The sequence below is a fragment of the Ahaetulla prasina genome, chromosome 4 (assembly GCF_028640845.1).
Source record: "Ahaetulla prasina isolate Xishuangbanna chromosome 4, ASM2864084v1, whole genome shotgun sequence".
Taxonomy (NCBI): Eukaryota; Metazoa; Chordata; class Lepidosauria; order Squamata; family Colubridae; genus Ahaetulla; species Ahaetulla prasina.
This window is the reverse complement of record NC_080542.1, coordinates 146286300-146307786: the sequence shown is the minus strand read 5'-3', so window position 1 is coordinate 146307786 and position 21487 is coordinate 146286300. Positions and strand designations below refer to the sequence as shown.

Genomic DNA, 21487 nt, shown 5'->3' with positions numbered 1-21487 from the left:
CACAGTTGTTAAGTGCATCACTGCAGTTGTTAAGTTAGTCACATGGTTTTGAAGGGAATCTGGCTTTCCCATTGCTTGTCAGAAGGTCGCACAAATTGATCAAGTGACCCTGGGACACTGCAATCGTCATAAATATGAGTCAGCTGCCGAGGATCTGAATTTTGATCATCATGGGCATGCTGCGACGGTCATAAGTGTGAAAAGCGGTCATAGATCCCTTTTTTTAGGGCCATTGTCACTTCGAACAGTCCCTTAACAAATGGTTTTTAAATTGAGGACTACCTGTATTATCCAAAGCCACAACAAGCAATGCAACAAGCAATTAGAGTTAAGAATAATAATTGTAATAAAATCAGGATTATTGTGAGCGATGCAGACTTGGGGCTGCCTGGCCCAGAGTCCTGGGACCCCTCCTTCCTGGGAAACTAAGTTTAGCATCAGAAGGTTGGCGTTATGTTAAGAGCACTTTATCTACTGTGAGTGATAACCATGTTTTAATTTAGAATTTGTCCTTTCTTCCTGCCCTCTTTCAGCATTTCAAGCTCAGGAAGAAGAGGACAGGATGGCAGCTCCACCAACACACCAGACCTACGCCTTCCAGACCGAGATTAAAAGGTAAGCGTATCCAGGTGGTCCTCAGTTTATGACCACAACCGAGCCCCAAATTTCTGCTGCTAAGTGAGACCTTTGTTAAAAGGAGCTGTGCCCCATTTTACGACGTTTCTTGCCAAAATTATTAAGTTGAATCACTGCGGTTGTTAAGATAGTCATACGGTTGTTAAGTGAATCTGGCTTTCCCATCGGCCTTGCTTGTCAGAAGTTCACAAAGGGTGATCATTGGACGGTGGGATCGTCATAAATATGAGTCAGTTGCTAAGCATCTGAATTTTGATCACATGACCATAGAGATGCAGCAACAGTCACAAATGTGAAAAATAGTCATGTCACCTTTTTCAGTGCCATTTTAACATTGAACGGTCACTAAACAAACTGTTGTAAATCAAGATCTACCTGTACATCTATCTATCTTTCTTTCTTTCTTTCTTTCTTTCTTTCTTTCTTTCTTTCTTTCTTTCTTTCTTTCTTCTTTCCTTCCTTCCTTTCCTCCCTTTCTCCCTCCCTCCTTCTCCTTTTCTTTCTTCCTTTCTTCCTTTTTTCTTTCTTTCTTTCTTTCTTTCTTTCATTTATTTATTTATTTATTTAGTCACGACGGTATATATAAGGATAAGCATGAGAATAACTATATAACATATAAGCATATATATAAGCATAAGTATGTAATAACTATATTAATTGGATATAATGAAAGGAAACAATAGGACAGGAATGGTAGGTACATTTGTACTCTTATGCACGCCCCTTACAGACCTCTTAGGAATGGGGTGAGATCAATAGTAGACAGTTTTTGGTTGAAGCTTTGGGGACTTTGAGAAGAGACCACAGAGTCAAGTAGTGTGTTCCAAGCATTAATAACTCTATTACAGAAGTCATATTTTCTGCAATCAAGATTGAAGCGGTTAACATTAAGTTTAAATCTATTGTTTGCTCTTGTATTGTTGTGATTGAAGCTGAAGTAGTCTTCAGCAGGAAGGACATTGCAATAGATGATTCTATGAGTTAAACACAGGTCCTGTTGAAGGCAGCGGAGTTCTAAGTTTTCTAAACCCAGGATTTCAAGTCTGGTGGCATAAGGTATTTTGTTGTATTCAGAGGAGTGGAGAATTCTTCTTGTAAAATATTTCTGGACACATTCAATTGTATTGATGTCAGAAATGAGGTATGGGTTCCAGACAGGTGAGCTATATTCAAGAATTGGTCTAACAAATGTTTTATAAGTTCTGGTTAGTAGTGTAGTGTTTCTGGAGAAGAAGCTACGTAAGATTAGGTTTACAGCTCTTAAAGTTTTTTTTGGCGATGTAATTGCAGTGGGCTTTGGCACTTAGATCATTGGATATGAAAACTCCAAGGTCTTTGACAGGGTGGGGGGTCATCTGTAAGATAATGTCAATTAAGTTTGTATTTAGTGTTTAGATTATTTTTTCCAATGTGTAAAGCAGAGCATTTGCTGGTTGAGATTTGGAGTTGCCAAGTTTTTGACCATTCTAACACAAAGTCAAGGTCTTTTTGAAGGGTAGCTGTATTGTTGGTGGTGTTAAATAGTTTGATATCATCAGCGAAAAGAACACAATTACTTATAATATGGTCACAGAGATCGTTAATGTATAATATGAAGAGTGTTGGTCCAAGAACACTGCCTTAGGGAACGCCGCTATTGACAGGAACAGGATTTGATAGGGCACTGCCTATTTTCACCACTTGTTGTCTGTTTGACAGGAAAGCTGTTATCCAATTGTGGAGGGGTCTGGAGATGCCGCAGGATTTTAGTTTTAGGAGAAGTTCATCATGTACCACTGAGTCAAAAGCTTTACAGAACTCTATGTACATTGCATCTATTGTTTTGCCTTGATCAATTCTCCCATTCTCCCTCCCTCCTCCTCCTTTTCTTTCTTTCTTTCTCTTTCTTTCTTCTTTCTTTCTTTCTTTCTTTCTCTTTCTTTCTTTCCTCCCTTTCTCTCTCCCTCCTCCTCCTTTTCTTTCTTTCTTTCTTCCTTCCTTTCTTTCTTTCTTTCTTTCTTTCCTTCCTTCCTTCCTTCTCTTTCTTTCTTCCTCCCTCCCTCCCTCCCTCTCTCTCTCCTAAATTTATATGGATGCCCACTCACTCTCAGTGACTCTGGGTGGCTGACCAACAACAAACCTTTCTGAAATGCCCCTTTAAGATCCCCAGTGCACCTCTCCTTGGCTATGTTGCAGCAATAATTTGATATAAAGGAGGCATCCCCACCTCCACTATTCAAGGCCTGGCCTTGATCTGGCTGGCTAGGCGCTGTTCCCAAAGAATAAACAGAGAATGAAATTCTGGGAACTCTGATGTCCTTTATTCAGATCATCCTGTTTGTTTAGAAATGAAACAAATGATGGAACACTTTAAAAAAATCCTGTTTTTCCATCCTGTGAACTCTTCAAGCTTAAGAGGAAGAGAGCCAGCTTGGCTCAAAAGGAAACAGTTTGCAGAGGAAAAAGGGATAATTTGTTTTCAAAGGGAATTGTAAATTGATCCTATTAGCAGCATTTTTAAAGGGAGTGGGAGAGAGAGAGAGAGAGAAGATAAACCTTTAATGCCATTTCTAGGATAATTCCTAGGGATGCCTAGTAGTTCTCTCTCTCTCTCTCTCTGCGCGCGCGTGTGTGTGTGTGTGTGTGTGTGTGTGTGTGTGTGTGTGTGTGTGTGCCTAGATCCAAAGTGAGATTTTCCAAAACACAGAAAGGAAATGCAGCATTTGTATGTTGGCAGAAGCCCAGCAGCCACATACAATGTGGGAAAGAGTAATGCAATAAAATAGAAAGTTTCTAAACTTTTTCCAGGGAGTGCGCATTCCAGCTGGAAGTACTTTTAATAACAGCAGCGCATCTGGGCTGGGCTGGAAGTGAACACCCAGAAATAAAATTTCAAAATTCTGCACAACAAATGAGTCACCTTTTATGCAAGAGAAAGGCGAGAGAAAGATGTTAAAGAAAGAATCAGATCAGTCCTGAAGCTTGATGTTGAGACTCTAGAAAGAGTGCAGAGAAGAGCAACAAAGATGATGAGGGGACTGGAGGATAAAACATATGAAGAACGGCTGCAGGAACTGGGTATGTCTAGTTTAATGAAAAGAAGGACTAGGGGAGACATGATAGCTGTGTTCCAATATCTCAGGGGCTGCCCCAAAGAAGAGGGAGTCAAACTATTCTCCAAAGCACCTGAGGGTAAAACAAGAAGCAATGGGTGGAAACTAATCAAGGAGAGAAGCAACTTAGAACTAAGGAGAAATTTCCTGACAGTTAGAAGAATTAATCAGTGGAACGACTTCCCTGCAGAAGTTGTGAATGCTCCAACACTGGAAATTTTTAAGAAAATGTTGGATAACCATCTGACTGAGATGGTGTAGGGTTTCCTGCCTGGGCAGGGGGTTGGACTAGAAGGCCTCCAAGGTCCCTTCCAACTCTGATGTTATGTTATATGCTTCAGTTATTGGTAGGCAGTCCTTGATTTACAACCATTTGTTTAGTGACCATTCTAAGTTGCAATGGCACTGAAAAAGGAGACTTATGTTTTTCACACTTATGACCATTGTAGCATCCCTGTGATCAGGCAATCAGAATTCAGATGCTTGGCAACTGGTATGTACTTATGACGGTTGCAGTGTCCCGGGGTTATGAGATCCCCTTTTGCGTCCTTCTGAAAACCAAAGTCAGTGGGGGAAGCCAGATTCGCTTAACAACCATGAAACTGCAGTGATTCGTTTAACCATGTTGACAAGAAAGAATAGAATAGAATAGAATTTTTTTATTGGCCAAGTGTGATTGGACACACAAGGAATTTGTCTTGGTGCATATGCTCTCAGTATACATAAAAGAAAAGATACCTTCATCAAGGTACAACACTTAATAATAGTCACAGGATACAAATAAGCAGTCAGGAAACAATCAATATCAATATAAATCGAAAAGATACAAGCAACAAAGTTACAGTCATACAGTCATAAGTGGAAGGAGATGGGTGATGGGAACAATGAAAAGATTAACAGTAGTGCAGATTCAGTAAATAGTCTGACAGTGTTGAGGGAATTATTTGTTTAGCAGAGTGATGGCCTTCGGGGAAAAACTGTTCTTGTGTCTAACAACTGTCTGGTTGAGCAACAGAAAGTTTGGGCTTAATTGTGGTCGTAAGGCGAAGTCTTCGAGTCCCCGACAAGCAATGTTCTTTGGCTGACGGCATCTGTTACCACAGTCAACTTGCCAGATCCAATTCAACAGGTAGAGACTTTTGGAAAATGGCTGTCCCACAGAGTTCCAAACCATGTTAGGGCTTTAAAGGTGACAATCAGTACCTTGAATTGTATCCAGAAAGATTTCAGTGGCCAATTTCACTCGCACAATACAGATAGTCCTTGACTTACAACCACAATTGAGCCCCAAATTTATGTTCCTAAGCAAGAGGTTTGTTAAGTGAATTTTGCTTTATTTTACAATCTTTCCTGCCAGAATTGTGAAGTGAATCACCATAGTTAAGATAGTCACATGGTTGGCTTCCCCCATTGACTTTCTTTGTCAGAAGGTCCAAAAGAGGATCGTGTGACTGCAGGATACTGCGACCATCATAAATATGAACCAATTTCTAAGCATCCAAATTTTGATCACTTGACCAGGGAGATGCTGAGATGTCAGTTGCGTCCTTTCCTAGACCGGGATTCCTTATGCACGGTCACTCATGCCCTCGTCACTTCCCGCCTGGACTACTGCAATGCTCTCTACATGGGGCTCCCCTTGAAGAGCACCTGGAGGCTCCAACTGGTCCAGAATATGGCTGCGCGGGTAGTAGAGGGAGCAACTCGAGGCTCCCATGTAACACCCCTCCTGCGCAAGCTGCACTGGCTGCCGGTGGTCTTCCGGGTGCAATTCAAGGGTCTGGTTACTACCTTTAAAGCGCTCCATGGCTTAGGACCGGGTTATTTACGGGACCGCCTGCTGCCACCGATTGCCTCCCATCGACCAGTGCGCTCCCATAGGGAGGGTCTCCTCAGGGTGCCGTCGGTCAAACAATGTCGACTGGCGACCCCCAGGGGGAGGGCCTTCTCCGTAGGGGCTCCTGCCCTCTGGAATGAGCTGCCTCCAGGGATACGTCGACTTCCTGAACCTCCGGACCTTTCGACGCGAGCTCAAGACATTTTTGTTCCACCGCGCAGGGCTGGCCTAATAGTTTTAATGGGGCTTTTATTAGAGTTTTATTAGAGTTTTAATTATTTTTACCCAAATTGAATCAGTTTTTTAATAATGTTTTAATTTTTGTATTCTTGTTTTTACCTTGCTGTAAATCGCTCTGAGTCCTTCGGGAGAAGGGCGGTATATAAATCAAAATAATAAATAAATAAATAAATAAGTTTGAAAAATGTTCATAAGTCATTTTTGTCAGTGTCACTAAACTGGTCACTAAACGAGTGGTTATAAGTCAAGGACTACCTGTAGTAGTGTTATATTTGGCACCATTTTATGCACGTGCCAATCCCAATTTAATCCCAAGAAATAATCCCATTCAATTCCAAAATTCTTAGGATTTTAGAAATGAAAGACCTCATAGAATCATAGGGTTGGAAGGGACCTCAGAGGTCATCTAGTCCAACCCCCTGCTGAGCAGAAGATCCTGGTCAAAAGGTTGTCCGGTCTTTTTTTTTTGTGAAAACCTCCAGTGATGTTGGCTTCTCTTTTTTTCAGGGGCCGTTTCAGCATCATCAAACAATGCCGAGAAAAATTCAGCGGGAATCCGTTGGCTGCCAAAATTATACCCTATCAGCCGGAAGAGAAAGACGCCATCCTACAGGAATACCAGATCCTAAGGAAACTGCACCACACCAATGTAGGGCAGCTGCAGGGCGCCTATGTGAGTCCACGTCACCTTGTACTGATTGTCGAACTCTGCGTGGGCCCCGAACTGCTCCATGCCTTAGCTGGAAGGTAAATAGGTATATTTTTTTTCTATTTGACCCACCTACAGCTGGTCTTCAATTTATGAACGTTCATTGCAAAACCCTTTGAGGTTATGACAGTGCTAAAAAGAAAAACCTTTGGACGGTCCTTGCAATTATGACCATTGCAACATTCCTGACCAAAATTAGAATGCTTGATAACCGGCATGTAATTACAATTTCAGCATCATCATTTGTGACCTTCGCAGTTGGCTTGAATCAGCAAAGTTAATGGGGGAAGCTGGGTTCATTTAACGACCATATGATTACTTAACAATTGCAGGGATTCACTTAACAACCATGGCTAAAAAGGGTTGTTATGACCACAGTAGGGACCAGGATTTGTCACTTTGCTTAACAAAAGAGAAATTCTGGGGCCTATTGTGGTCGCAAGTCGAGGACCAACAGCCCTTTTCCTGTAGAATTCCGTTTGCATCCATCCCATCCAGCAACACAGGCAGTCCTTGATTTATAACTCTTCGTTCAGTGACCCTCCAAAGTTACAACAGCACTGAAAAAAGTGTCAGTTTTCCACACTTACAACCGTTGCAGCCTCCCCATGGTCGCATGATCAAAATTTGGATGCTTGATAATTGGCATGTATTTATGATGGTCACCGTGTCTCAGGGTCACGTGATCCCCTCTAACGACCTTCTGATAATCAAAGTCAATGGGGAAGCCAGATTCACTTAACAACCCAAGAAAGGTTGTAAAATGGGGCCAAACTCACTTAATGGCTGTCTCACTTAGCCATGGAAATTTTGGATTCTGACCGCCTGCACCTGGTCATATCCACTGAGGCTGATTTTCTTTACGTGGCTGGACTGAGTTGAACTTTTGGGGAATCTCTGACCCTGTTCGTGTTTTTAACCGTCTTCTCTTTCCCAGGTCTTCGTATTCAGAGGTGCAGGTCAGGGATTACCTGTGGCAGATTCTCAGTGCGGTCGAGTACCTTCACAAACAGGACATCGTGCATCTGGACCTGCGGTCTGAAAACATGGTGATTGTTGAGCCCAACCTGTTGAAACTTCTGGACTTTGGCAATGCCCGGTTCTACACGCCCGACCAAATCATAACCGTGGATGGATGCACGGATTATGTAGAAACCATGGGTGAGCGAGCCAGTAAATCTGAGCGTTTGGCACCACGAACAGAAGTAAAAAAGGAGAATCGGATATTCTTCAGTTCCACTTTTTCAGAGTCAGCCAGGACTTTAGGTCTTGGCGTATTCGGGTCTTTTCCCATGTAAGGTTGAAAGTATCTAGGCGACGTTTCGACGAGGTCCCACACGTCATTATCAGGCTGGTGCTTTCGGCTTTGTGCTTGTGCAAAGCTCGCACAAGCACGAAGCCGAAAGCACCAGCCTGAAGATGACATGTGAGACCTCGTCGAAACGTCGCCTAGATACTTTCAACCTTACATGGGAAAAGACCCGAATTCGCCAAGACCTACATACCTATACCTGTGAAAACCTGCGAAAACATGTATGTATATAATACACACACATACCAAATATAGATAGATAGATGAGAGAAAGAGTATAGGTATATAGATAGGTAGATGGATGGATGACTGGATGGATGGATGGATGGATGGATGGATGGATGGATGGATGGATGGACAGTGTTCTTTATTGTTTGACTGTTTGTCTGAGAAACAAATAGTAAACAACAGTCTAATTAGGGAACTACCAAGAAGAAACAAATATAAATAGCAAACCCAGTGATAGCACTGATGATGTTACCTACTTTGGTAATGAAGCATCTGTAAAAAACCTACCAAAACCTCAGAGAGCACCACAAATGAACCCACATTTAGACAGACAGACAGAGAAAGGGAGGGAGAGAGAGAGAGAGAAAGAGAGAGACCATTTATAGATCAGATTTTTGCCGAAAATTTTATTCTGCAAATCTCTCTGAATCTGATGCGTCTGGATGTTACGGCGGGACACTTTCCTAACACACGTGTGTATTTTTAGCTTCAGAACTCCTATCGGAGAAGGGAGCCATCCCACAGACGGACATTTGGGCAATTGGCGTGACAGCTTTCATCATGTAAGTTGACCTCAGCTTCTGTGGACAGAAGGACAGAACCTTCAAAGCTGAAGTGACCCTAGAAGTCTTCTGCTCCAATCTTCTGCAGAGGACAGAATCCCTCATATCATTGGATGGGAATTACAGTAGATACGGGTATAGAGAACCAGTTTCGTTTAGTGGTTAAGCCACCAGGCTAGAAAGCAAGAGAACGTGGGTTTAAGTCCTGTCTTAGCCGTGAGAGCCAGCTGGATGACCTTGGGCCAATCACAAGGAGAAGTGCCATCCCTCCCGTCTCTCGACCCAAGAGCCTGGTGATCTTGTGGGGATGGTCTTCAAACAGGAATGGGGGACTTGCAGTTCCAGTGCTCCTTCAACCTTAAGACCTGTTTGGGATTAATCTCTGCCATTTCCGGGGGTTTGTATAAGGAGGAAAAATAGGAATGCCACACAACATGGTATCTCAGGTGCCTGTGAAAAGCAGGCTACAAATTTATCAATTAAAACAAAGCCGATTCACAACATTACGCAAAAGCGGGCAGAGGCGGAAGAAACTTGGTTAGCTCTTAATTAGAATGCCTCAATTCTTACTAATACGATTTTTGAAATATCCTTATCTGGAGTAATGCAACTTCACAGGCCTGACTTTTAATAAAATATTATTAAAGCCTTCACTTTCTGAAAGACGGCAGCGAATGTTGCCCAATTTTATTTTATTTTTTATTTTTATCTTATTTTTTTACTTAACTTTATTTTCTTTCATTTTATGTTATTATTTGTATCCCACCTTTGTTATTTTTATAAATAACTCCAGGCAATGAACATGTCCAATACACCTCCCTCCTCCTATTTTCCCCCACAACAACCCTGTGTGGTGGACTGGGCTGAGAGAGAGGGATTGGAAAGTCACCCAGCCGGCTTTCATGCCTAAAGCTGGCGTGCCTACCATCCCTGTCCGAATGTTTTCTTTTATTCGTATCCTTTTCGTGTATTTATAATTATGTTTATACCTGTATCTGTCATAAAATACATGCTTGATGAAATAAAATAAATAAATAAAAAATAAAATAAAAAAATAAAATCTCCTGCTGATTGGCCCAAAGTCTCCCAGACAACTTTCATGCCTAATGCAAGACTAGAACCAGAGGTGATATTCAGCTAGTTCGAATCGGTTCGAGTGAACCGGTAGCAGAAATTTTGAGTAGTTCCATGAACTGGCAAATACCACCTCTGGCTGGCACCAGGAGTGGGGAGGGAATATTTATTTGTTTATTTATTGTTTAAATTTATATACCGCCCTATCTCCCAAAGGGCACAGGGCGGTTTACAGGCATTTAAAAAACAGGTAAATACAATCTAAAAACAGTTAAAAAACTTATTCTAAAAGCCTAAATTAAAAATATGAAAATAAAACCCAATTTAAAAAACCATAAATTAAAATCTAGCTCAGTCCTGCGCAATTAAATAAGTATGTTTTAAGCTCGTGGCGGAAGGTCCGAAGGTCCGGAAGCTGACGAAGTCCTGGGGGAAGTTCGTTCCAGAGGGTGGGAGCCCCCACAGAGAAGGCCCTTCCCCTGGGCGTCGCCAGACGACATTGCCTCGCTGACGGCACCCTGAGGAGTGGAGATATTGCAGTATCCTTCCCCTGCCACGCCCACCAAGCCACACCCACAGAACTAGTAGTAAAAAAAAAATTGAATTCCACCACTGTGGCGAATCAAATACAGGTAGTCTTCCAGTTACGACCACAATGGAGCCCAAAATTTCTGTTGTTAAGCGAGACATTTGTTAAATGAGTTTTGCCCCATTTTACGACTTTTCTTGCCACAGTTGTTTTGTGAGTCGATGCAGTTGATGAGTTAGTAACACTGTTCTTAAGTGAATCTGGCATCCCTGTCAACTTTGCTAGTCAGAAAGTCACAAAGGACGATCACATGACCCTACCGGGGGGCAACAACAGTCATAAATATGAACCAGTTGCTAAGCATGTGAATTTTGATCACATGATAATGGGGACGCCACGAAGGTCGTAAGTATGAAAAATAGTCATGGCACATTTTTAGCACTGTTGTAACTCTGAATGATCACTAAATGAACTGTTGTAAGTCGAGGACTCCCTGTATGAACTGAAAAGTCAGCTAAGGATAGAGGCAAAACAGGTAAGGCGGCAAGAAGGACAAAGATAATAGGCAATAGACATGAAGAAGGTCCCTGATGAGGTGGCAGGAGATCCAATCAAGTCAACCTTGAAGAGCTTCTATGGAGATTTTCAACCATCCAGGTCATGGTTGTCCTACAGGTGCTTTTTAACCAAAAGGCAACCGGACTTTCTTGATTTGGAAAAACGTTTCGCTTCTCCTCCGAGAAGTTTCTTCCGTGAAGATGTGAAGAAACCAAAGAACTGAAGAAGCTTCTTGGAAGAGAAGCGAAACATTTTCCCAAACCAAGAAAGTCCGGATGCCTTTTGGTAAAAAAGCACCTTTGAAGACTTTCAGAGACCTGGCAGGAAGGCAGAGCTGGACTTCAAAGGAAGAGTTGAGCCTAGGAGGCCAAAGCTAGACCTCCACTAAGCCCCAAAATACTCTACAGGTAGTCCTCCACTTATGATCACAATTGTCCCCAAAATTTATATTGCTGAGACATTTGTGAGTTTGGACCCATTTTGAGAACTTTTCTTGGCATAGTTGTTAAGTAAATTGTTGCGGTTGTTAAGTTAGTAACAGCGTTGTTAAGTGAATCTGCTTTCCCCATTGATTTTGCTTGTCAAGAGGTCACAAAAGGGGATCATAGGATGCTTCAACCGTCATAAGTATGAGCCAGTTGATAAGCGTACAAATTTTGATCATGTGATACTGCAGCGGCCGTGTGAAAAATGGTCATGTCCCCTTTTTTTTAGTGCTGTTGTAACTTTGAACGGTCACTAAACAAACTGTTGCAAGTCAAGGACTATCTTATCAAGTTAAGCATGAGACTGTCTCTGCTTATCCTTCAGTGTCCTGACTGCCCCTCTTAAACCAGCAGCAGTTGAAAAGTGTGTAATTTTGTTACGCTTCTATGCGTGTAATAAGAGCACCAGCGTGCCTACCGTTTCTGTCCTATTGCTTCCTTTCGTTTATCCAATTAATATAGTTATTACATACTCATGCTTATATATATATATGCTTATATATTGATAGTTATTTCATGCTTGTGCTTATATATACTGTTGTGACAAAATAAATAAATAAATAAAATAAAATAAATAAAAAATCAGATGACCAGGGGAGGGAGGCATCTTCATGGACTCCGTTGGGGATATCAAGGCGATGTGGGGATCTACCTGCCCACCATCTGTTGTGGTTCCCATTTTCCTCACCCTTCGGGATGTCCCAGGTCGAAGATACAGATTAGGTACAGATTAACAGAAGGGACCTCATAGGGCATCTAGTCGAACTGAAGGCCTGAAACAAATATGCCATTGATGAATGCAAAGGTAAACCATAGGAAGTTGCCTCTGGGTGACAATGGAGAAGGGTGGAATTGAGGTTTGATTATTTTCCTGCAGATGTTTCGTAACCCACCCAGGTAACATCATCACCGTGAGAAGGGACTGTAGCATTCCCTTCTAGCACTAATGAGGTTATCTATTTGGGTCATGAAACGCCTGCAAGAAAACCACAAAGTGCAGAGAGCAATAAGGATTCCACGGAAAGAGAAACTAGGATAAGCAGGGATTAACACCAGAGAAACAACTAAGTAAAAAACAATACCGTAATCAAGGAACTACCAAGAAAGAAAGGCAGAAAGGCAGAAAGAAAGAAAGAAAGAAAGAAAGAAAGAAAGAAAGAAAGAAAGAAAGAAAGAAAGAAAGAAAGAAAGAAAGAAAGAAAGAAAGAAAGAAAGAAAGAAAGAAAGAAAGAAACCAAAACCTACCAACACTGCCAGGACAAGCAACTCTAAATAAAAAGGGAGCAAACTCCCTTCTAGCACTGATGATGTTACCTAGTTAAGGTCATGAAATGTCTGCAAGAAAACAACCTACCTCAGAGAGCAACAAGGAACCCACATTTGAACTCTGAACTATAAATACGGTATCCTGTTAGCCAAACCCAAACTCTTCCTTTCTCTCCTCTTCCCAGGCTAAGCGCTGAATATCCCATCAGCTCCGAGGGTGCCTGTGACTTCGGAAGGCTGGTCAGGCGGGACAAGATACGACTCAACAAATGTTACGCCGGCCTTTCAGGGGGAGCCATCAACTTTCTCCAGAGCACACTTTCCTTGAATCCATGGTGAGAACATCCCTTTGCTCCTCAGGGGCTCCCCTTTCACACATTTTTCTATCCCAGGTAGTCCTCGATTTACGACCACAACTGAGCCCAAAATTTTGGTTGCTAAAGTGAGACATTTGTTAAGTGAATTTTGCCCTATATAATGACCTTTCTTGCTACCATTGTTTAATGAATCACTGCAGTTGTTAAATTAGTGACGCAGTTGTTAAGTGAATCTGGCATCGCCCTTGACTTTGCTAGTCAGAAGGTCACCAAAGGGGATCATGTGACCTTGGGACACAGTATCAGTGTCCTTTCATGACATCTTTTAAACACAATTTCTCTACGGAGGCGCAGACTTTAAAAATTAACCTCTGAGTGCAATGTTCAAAAATATCCTTCAGTCTGTCCAATATTAATGTATTTTGCTTCATTCTGTATTAGTAAATTAAATTTAAGCCTTCTTTAGGTCATTCTGATTCCCTGTAATGTCTACCTCATCATGTTTTTCAAAAGAGAATTCAAAACAAGAGCATTTTCCCACGGGAAGGATTCTTACACTTAAGTATGAGTCAGTTGCCAATTTTGATCACCTGACCATGGGGATGTTACAATGGTCATAAGTGTGAAAAAAGGTCATTTTAGTGCCATTGTAATGTTGAACAGTCACTAAATGAACTGTTGTAAATTGAGGACTACCTATAAATCCCCTCCCTTGATAGCAACAATCAAATGCAGTGAGACTGTAAAAGATTGTTTGGGCTTACAGGTAGTTCTCATTTAATGACTGGTTGCTCAGTGAATGTTTGAAGTTCCAACAGATCCCAGAAAAGGTACTTGCTATCTGGATTCAACATTTCTTGCCACAGTTGTTAAGTGAACAACTGCAGTTAATAAGTCTTTGCTTTTTCTTCTTATACAACTTGAAAACTTCCTCCTCCTCCTCCAAATAACAGGGTTCAAAGGGACACTGGAGGTCTTCTAGTCCAACCCCCTGCTCAAGCAGGAGACCCTAAACCATTTCAGACAAATTGTTGTCCAATCTCTTCTTCTTTCTCTTTCTCCTCCTTTTTTGAAAAAAAACAAGAAAGATTTTGGTTCCTCCCCTTCCCCCCCCACTTGTTTTCTCTAGCCCAGAGGTCCTCAACCTTTCAGACCTCAGGAACCACTAAATTCATAATTTTAAATCCCGCAGACCACTAATATGATCTGCCTAATGACCGGCTGGGTGGGCGTGGCTTGGTACGCATGTGACTGGGCGTGGCCAACTCAATGTCACTCATATCGAGGGGCGCCTCGCCAGCCTCTACTCACCCCTCCCCTCCCAGCCAATCTTCACCTGCCCACCCGAGCTCCTTAGGGCCCCAACAGGAAGCAGTCCTTGGAGCTAAGCAGCCACCATGAGAAAGAATTGGCAAAATGGCTCAGTTCAAATTGGATCTGGCCGAGAAGGAGGCTCAGCAGAAGAACCTCACTGAGGACTAGGAGCATAGGCTTTCCAAGCAGAGGGAAGACCTGTGGGAGTGCAAGGCCAGGTACCGGTGCCTGGAGGCTCAGTGGGCTGAGATGCTCAGCCAGGTCCAGGCCATGATGCTGTCCCACTGGAACGAGGCCCTCCAGCTCTTCGCCACCAACAGCACTCCCTTCCAGCCTTCACCCAAAGCCCCACACCAGGAGGCTGAAGCAGAACCCCGAGTCAGAATTTCTGCCCCACTCCGACCCACACTAGGAGACCCTGAAAGGGGAGACTCTGCAGTAACACAAACGTTAATTGCATGTATCCATCCCAGGGGCCATAGTTTGAGGACCCCTGATTTAGTGCAATATAAAAAATACAAATAATTTTTCTGCGGACCACCAGTTGGTGACCACTGCTCTATAGGACTTCAACCTGAATGTTGTGTTCCCTTGCAGGAGGAGACCCACAGCCACAGAATGCCTCCAGTCTTTGTGGCTACAGGAGACCGGCTTGGACGAACACCAGCAAGCCACGGTTTCTTTCTCCACCACCAAGCTGAGAAATTTTGTGGCTGAACGCGAGCGGAAAAGAGCACTCCTCTGTTCAAAGTATGGAGTGATGGCTGTGTAGCCAGCTAAACCTTTCACCCTTTCACTCTTTCTGGCTGCCCTGACTCACACCAGGACTCCAAAAAGGAAGGATTCTTAAGCAGCACATGACAAGCAACAGAGGTTTGCAGGAGAAAATATTTATTATGATAGCGGAAGAGAAGAGGCCCCAGCCGCCACAGACGGATGCATTTTATTTGTTTTTATAGTAATGTTCCTCTCATATCCTCAACAACTTGGAATAATTAACATATTGGAGAAAGTGAAAGTGAAAGATTATCTGTTTCAAAAGCAATTCAAGGTTGGATGCAACCCCACAGATGGAATTTATGAAATCTCTGGGTTATTTATTTATTTTGTTTTTTGCAAAGAAAAAAAAAGGAAGTATTTATGAAGAATCTGGTTTTTTAGAGGCTTTGACAAAAGCTGGAGGGGAAGAAGAGGCTACACAGTATTTTCTATCCGTTGTTCCCCATCAGTTCAGCATGCAAATTGTCCATGCACCTTACAACCATTTCGCAGAAAAAAACCAGGAAGATTTAGATTTAATTTTGGTTTTCGTTTTAATTTAATTAAAGGTAGTTCTATTAAAATAAATTTAGTTCAGTTAGTTAATTATTTATTAAAGAATTTATTTAATCCAAATGAAATTAATAAAACTAAATTAGAAAATTAACTATAAATTAAATTGGTTTTATTAATTTATTTTAGTTTTCATAATTATTTAATTATTTGATGTTAGCATTAAATAATTAATTGAACAGTTTTCTTTCATTGCTTCCCCCCGTCCCCCGCCCGTTGTGTTCAATAGGAATAACTTTCAGAGGTGCAGATAAAGCTCATTTTATTAGGAAGGAAAATCAGTCTGCCTTAGAAGACTTCATTACATACATACATAATAAAACTTTGTGATAAACATCAGAGTAAATTTCATTAGCAGTTGGATGAGTTTCAATGGCTTTACAGCTCTGGCTTTTCACGTGTGAACGCCCCAGGGTGAAAATACACAACACAGATACTCAGATAGCTTTCTTCAAACATAATCCCATGATGCTCCTCCTGAGGTATAAAGAGGTGGCTCATGTCAGCCAGCTAAGCTGCATGCAGCCCTTTGGAGAAGCTACCAGCTGTTCTTTTCAAAGAATTACAGAATTCTTTCAAAAAAAGAAATTGTAGAAAATCTTTGATAGTCTTATTGGAGAGCAAGTGCATGGCCTTCACTGGTGTGATGTTTGTTGCCATCCAAACAAACAAACAAATAAAGTTAGTTGGTTATTGCTTCTTTTGCAATGAAGAATGAGTTGCCTGGCTGTTTATCACTGATGGAATCTAGTTTTGCAATCAAGAAATCCTTATTGCTTCACCTGGTTTAAAGTGACCGATTTGCTGTGGTTTTCTTTTTCAAGTAGCTGAACTGTTTTTTCTTCCTCTCATTGACTTTTTTTAAAAAAAGAAAAGAAAAATAGCCCAGTAGAACAGAAAACATTAAATTTTATTTTCCAATTATTTAAAAAAACAGACTATTTATCTACCCCAGTAAATAAATACTGTAATCAAAATAAACTTTTCTTGCAGTTGTTCATTGCAGCTTTTGCTAGTGCTGGTAACTCTGGAGTTGCTTTGTTCGTTTTAGTACAGAGAATCCTCGACTTATGACCAAAACTGAGACCCAAATCTCCATTACTAAGCGATACAATTGTTAAGTGAATCACTGCAGTTGTTAAAATAGTCACAGGTTTGTTAAGTGACTCTGGCTTCCCCATTGACTTTGCTGGTCAGAGAGTCGCAAAAGAGGATCACGTAACCCCGAGACATTGCAATCGTCATAAATATGAATCAGTTGCCAAGTGTCAGGATTTTGATCACGTGACCCTGGGGATGTTGCAATGGCCATAAGGGTGGAAAATGGTCATAAGTCACTTTTATCGGTGTAACTTCAAACGGTCACTAAATGAATTGTTATAAGTCGAGGACTGCCTGTATTGAGAATGCCGATAGCAAGGTTAGTTCACATCTTTTGAAGCAGTCCTCCTCGTCTCCAATATGACTAAGCACTAACTTAAAAAAGATGACTTGCTTAAGCAACTGTACAGGCTCACCCATTATTTATTTTAAATAATCCACAGCTCTCCTGAGTGTTGATTTTTGAAAACAGAAGTGGCCACACAAAGGGCTTCTTGTCCTGGAATATGTCACTTGGGTGGGTTAGCAGTCAGGTAGATCTCACAGGAAGGGCGGGGGGGGGGAGTGAGGTCAGTGGGAGGGGCCTTTCCCCATTCCTTCTTGGGGTGCCACCAATTGCAGGAAGGCCTGATCAAATGTGAGGAAGGAGGGAGGAAGTGATGAAGAGAAAAGAAAAGAGGAGGGAGGGAGGGGAAAAAGAACGGGAGAAAATGAAGGGAGGGAGGGAAGGAGGGAGGGAGGAAGGTAGAAAAAAGAAAAAGAAAGGAGAAGAAGAGAAGGAAAGGAGAGAAAGAGAAAGAAGGAAGGAAAGGAAAAGGAAGGAAGGAAAGAAGAAAGAAAGAAAGAAAGAAAGAAAGAAAGAAAGAAAGAAAGAAAGAAAGAAAAGGGGAAAGGAGAGAGAAGGCAGGGAAAAAAAGGAAGAGGAAAGAAAGAAAGAAAGAAAAGGAAACTGAGAAGAGGAAAGGAGAGAGAAGGCAGGGAAGGAAAGAAAGAAAGAAAAGAAAAGAAAAAGAGTAAGTCAAAGCTTTGTTTTTAAAATCAGTATCTGGTTTCCAAGGCCTTTTGCACCTTGTGGGAATCGAGGAATTTCTTAAGCACAATGTCCTTTTCCACGTCAGAGCCTGGAGCTGAGCTGCTTTGTTAACTATTTCCCTTGAACCCAGAGTCGCCTCCGATTCGATCCCAGGAGAAAGAAGAAGAAAACCGGATCCCCCTCTGGGGAATCAGGACACGGGAGAGCCCATCTCCTCTTGCAGCTGTTTTGTTTTAATCCCTAAGAAGTTTACTTCATACCATATTCAAAACCTGCTTTGTGCAGATAAAGGGAAAAGGTTATTTTAGAACACCCTCGTCCCCTTACACCCAGGAGGATTGACCAATACCTAGCAGGAAAAAACAAGCTTAAATTTGTCCTTGAACTACACCACTGGGTAGATAAAGTTATACAGCTATAAAGCTCTAAATCCAGAATTGCTAGTCGCTACCATGGACTTCGCTTGCCAGAAGGCTGCAAAAGGCAATCGCAGCCCAGAGCTTATCGCAGAGTTCCAAAGTCTGAAGGCACCTCAGGGAACATTTAGTCTGACCTGCTTCTTGAAGAAAAGCAAAATGGAGACGCAAAATATATGGTATCGGCACAAGGATATTTTGGGGTGAATCCATGTTGCATTTGCACTACAGAATTAAGAACAGTATCACCCTGGTGAGCATTTTGTTCTCAGAATCCACTCTACAGGTAGTCCTCGACTTATGACCACAATCAGGACAAGAATTTCCATTGCTAAGCACTTAACAACCACGTTACTAACTCCACTTTTTTTCTGCCACGGTTGTAAAGCAAATTCCTTATGTTGTTAAGCGAATCACGCAATTGTTAAGCGAATGTGGTTTTCCCCCATTGACTTTGCTTGTCGGGGTCCGGCTGGGAAGGTCATAAGTGGCAATTATGAGATCTCAGGATGCAGAAACCGTTGTAAATGCAATACATGGCTGTTGACAGGCACCCAAGTTTTGTTCACGCGACCTTGGTCAGCTGCGACGATCGGACCAGCTGTAAAAGTGCCTTTGTAACCAGGCAAATACTTGTAAGTCGAGGACTGCCTGAAATGTATTTTATAGCTTGCATTCAACAGCAACACAGCTTTAGCTTTTTAGTTAAAAAATGCTCTTGTTTATTTAAGAAAATTTATACAGGTAGTCCTTGAGTTGCAACCATTCATTTAGTGACCATTCACAGTTATGTCGGCACTGAAAAAAATGAGTTATGATCATTTTTCAGAAAGAAAGAAGGAAGGAAGGATAGGTAGGTAGGTAGGTAGGTAGATAGTTGGATAGGTAGTCCTTGACTTACAACAGCTTGTTTAGTGACCATTCAATGTTAAAGCGGCATTGAAAAAAATGACATGACCATTTTTCACACAATCGTTGCAGTATCTTTATGGTCACATAATCATAATTCAGACTCTTGGCAACTGACTCATACTTATGACCGTGGTTGTGTCCCGAGGTCATGTGACCACCTTTTTGACCTTCTGACGAGCAACGTTAGAAGGGACCTCGGAGGTCATCTAGTCCAAACCCCTGCTCAATCAGGAGGCGCTATGCCATTTCGGACAAACCTCTTCTTGAAAGCCTCCAGTGATTTAGAAAGCTTCATGTTTTTGGCTGCCCTTGAGCGTATCTTTCAAAAACAAAGTTTTAAAGGGGTGGGTATTTATTTCCTTTTTTCTTAGCTTTTCATTGGGGGAAGAAAAAAAAAATTGAAATTTTGCAATCTCTATCATTGCCATGTTTTTACAAGCTCAGCAAAAATGACACTTTGGTTAATGTTTGCCGTAGGCAAAGGTCAATTTTCTTCACATCTGATAAAAACAAGGCACTGCATTTATAATTTTCGGTTTTTTAAAATTTTCCTTCTTCGTTGCGTCAAAGGCAGAGACTCTGTTGAGTAAGAGTTAGAATTAAGTTGGGTGCCAGATACAGGCAGTCCTCATTTAGTGACCATTACGACGACACTGAAAAAAGTAACTTATGACTGTTTTTCACACTTGATGACCATTGCAGCATCTCCATGGTCACATGATCAAAATTCGGATGGCTGGCCACTGACTCATATTTATGACGGTTGCAGTGTCCTGGGGTCATATGAGCCCCTTCTGTGACCTTACGACAAGCAAAGTCAATGGCGAAGCTGCATTCACTGGACAACCGTGGCAAGAAGGGTCGTAAAATGGGGCAAAGTCCACTTAACATATGTCTCACTTAGCAACAGAAGTTTTGGTGTCAATTTTGGTCGTAAGTCAAGGACTACCTGTAGTTTTGCTACATACAAAAGGAAAAAATCCTGTATTTGGAATTCCTGTCTCTTCAGAAGCCCCTTAGCAAATTTCACCTGGATCAACCGAAGAGACAACATGGTTTGTGTACATTTCACGCTGGATCTGCATGAACTTAAAAAAAAATAATAATAATTTTGGAAAGCTGAACTTGAACAGAAAAGGACGGAAAGAAAAGCAACTTGGGAGGGTTAATTTAGAATAGAATAGAATTTTTATTGGCCAAGTGTGATTGGACACACAAGGAATTTGTCTTGGTGCATATTATTATTATTATTTATTATTATTTATTGGATTTATAAACCGCCCTTCTCCCGAAGGACTCAGGGCGGTGTACAGCCAGGATAAAAAAGAACAATATACAGTTAAAATACAATTAAAAAACTTATTATACAGTATGGCCGAAATAATTAAGAATTAAGAATCTAAAAACCCCAATTAAAACCAGAGAGAAAATTTAAAAATTTAAAATTAAACAATTTAAGAAAGCCCCGCACGAACAAACAAATATGTTTTCAGTTCATGCGAAAAGTCCAAGGTCAGGAATTTGACGAAACCAGGGGAGTTCGTTCCAAAGAGTAGCCCCACAGAGAAGGATCTTCCTCTGGGGGCCGCCAGCCGACATTGTCTGGCGGACGGCACCCTGAGAAGGCCCTCTCTGTGCGAGCGTATGGGTCGGTGGGAGGCATGAGGTAACAGAAGGCGGTCCCGTAAGTACCCAGGTCCCAAGCCATGGAGCGCTTTAAAGGTGGTTACCAAGACCTTGAAATGCACCCGAAAGGCAACAGGAAGCCAGTGCAGTCTGCGCAGGAGAGGTGTCACATGTGAGCTATGCGTGACTCCCTCTATCACCCGCGCAGCTGCATTCTGGACCAACTGAAGCCTCCGAGTGCATCTCAAGGGGAGCCCCATGTAGAGAGCATTGCAATAATCCAGGCGGGAGGTAACCAGAGCGTGAGTGACTGTGCATAGGGCATCCCGATCAAGGAAGGGATATGCTCGATATGCTCTCAGTGTACATAAAAGAAAAGATACATTCATCAAGGTACAACATTTACAACACAATTGATGATCAATATATCATCATATTTCAGGAAGGCCCCTCAGGTTTATTTTTTTTTAGGGCAGATTTTATATTTTCCAGAGATTCTCTCTCTCTCTCCCTAATAGCTAGGGACCAGGAGCCAAAGAACTGTGTCAACTGTGCACGTGGGGATTTGCACAACAGACTAAATGTGTGAAAGGAAAAGAGGGGGTTAATGGAGAGAGAGAGAGAGAGAGAAAGTCTGATCACATAACAGAGATAAACCAGTTTACTGATATCCCTGCTTATCCTAGATCAGTAATAGCTAAACTTTTTGCCACCTCATGCCAAAAGCAGGGGGAGCAAAGGGAGGGTCACGCATGTGTGCCCACACCCATAATTCTATGCGCCCCACCCCCCCGCACATGCGTGCATAACCCCACCCACTCCCTGCATTTCCCATGTTTTTGGCACACAACGGCACAGTGGGCCCGGTGGGCCTGTTTTTCAGGAGCCTGGGGAGGGCAATAACAGC

At 42.0% G+C, this 21487-nt stretch overlaps 1 protein-coding gene across 1 annotated transcript in view; it reads left to right on the top strand.

Moving 5' to 3' along the window:
• Positions 1 to 15894, top strand: part of OBSCN (obscurin, cytoskeletal calmodulin and titin-interacting RhoGEF) — a 266194-nt gene extending 250300 nt beyond the window's left edge. The window contains exons 116-121 of the mRNA XM_058182772.1: positions 534 to 615; positions 6313 to 6552; positions 7452 to 7675; positions 8542 to 8617; positions 12715 to 12864; positions 14758 to 15894. Of these exons, the coding sequence (XP_058038755.1) occupies positions 534 to 615; positions 6313 to 6552; positions 7452 to 7675; positions 8542 to 8617; positions 12715 to 12864; positions 14758 to 14932 (947 nt within the window). The 3' untranslated portion in view covers positions 14933 to 15894. The remainder of the gene's footprint in view (positions 1 to 533; positions 616 to 6312; positions 6553 to 7451; positions 7676 to 8541; positions 8618 to 12714; positions 12865 to 14757) is intronic.
• The last annotated feature ends 5593 nt before the right edge of the window (positions 15895 to 21487 follow it).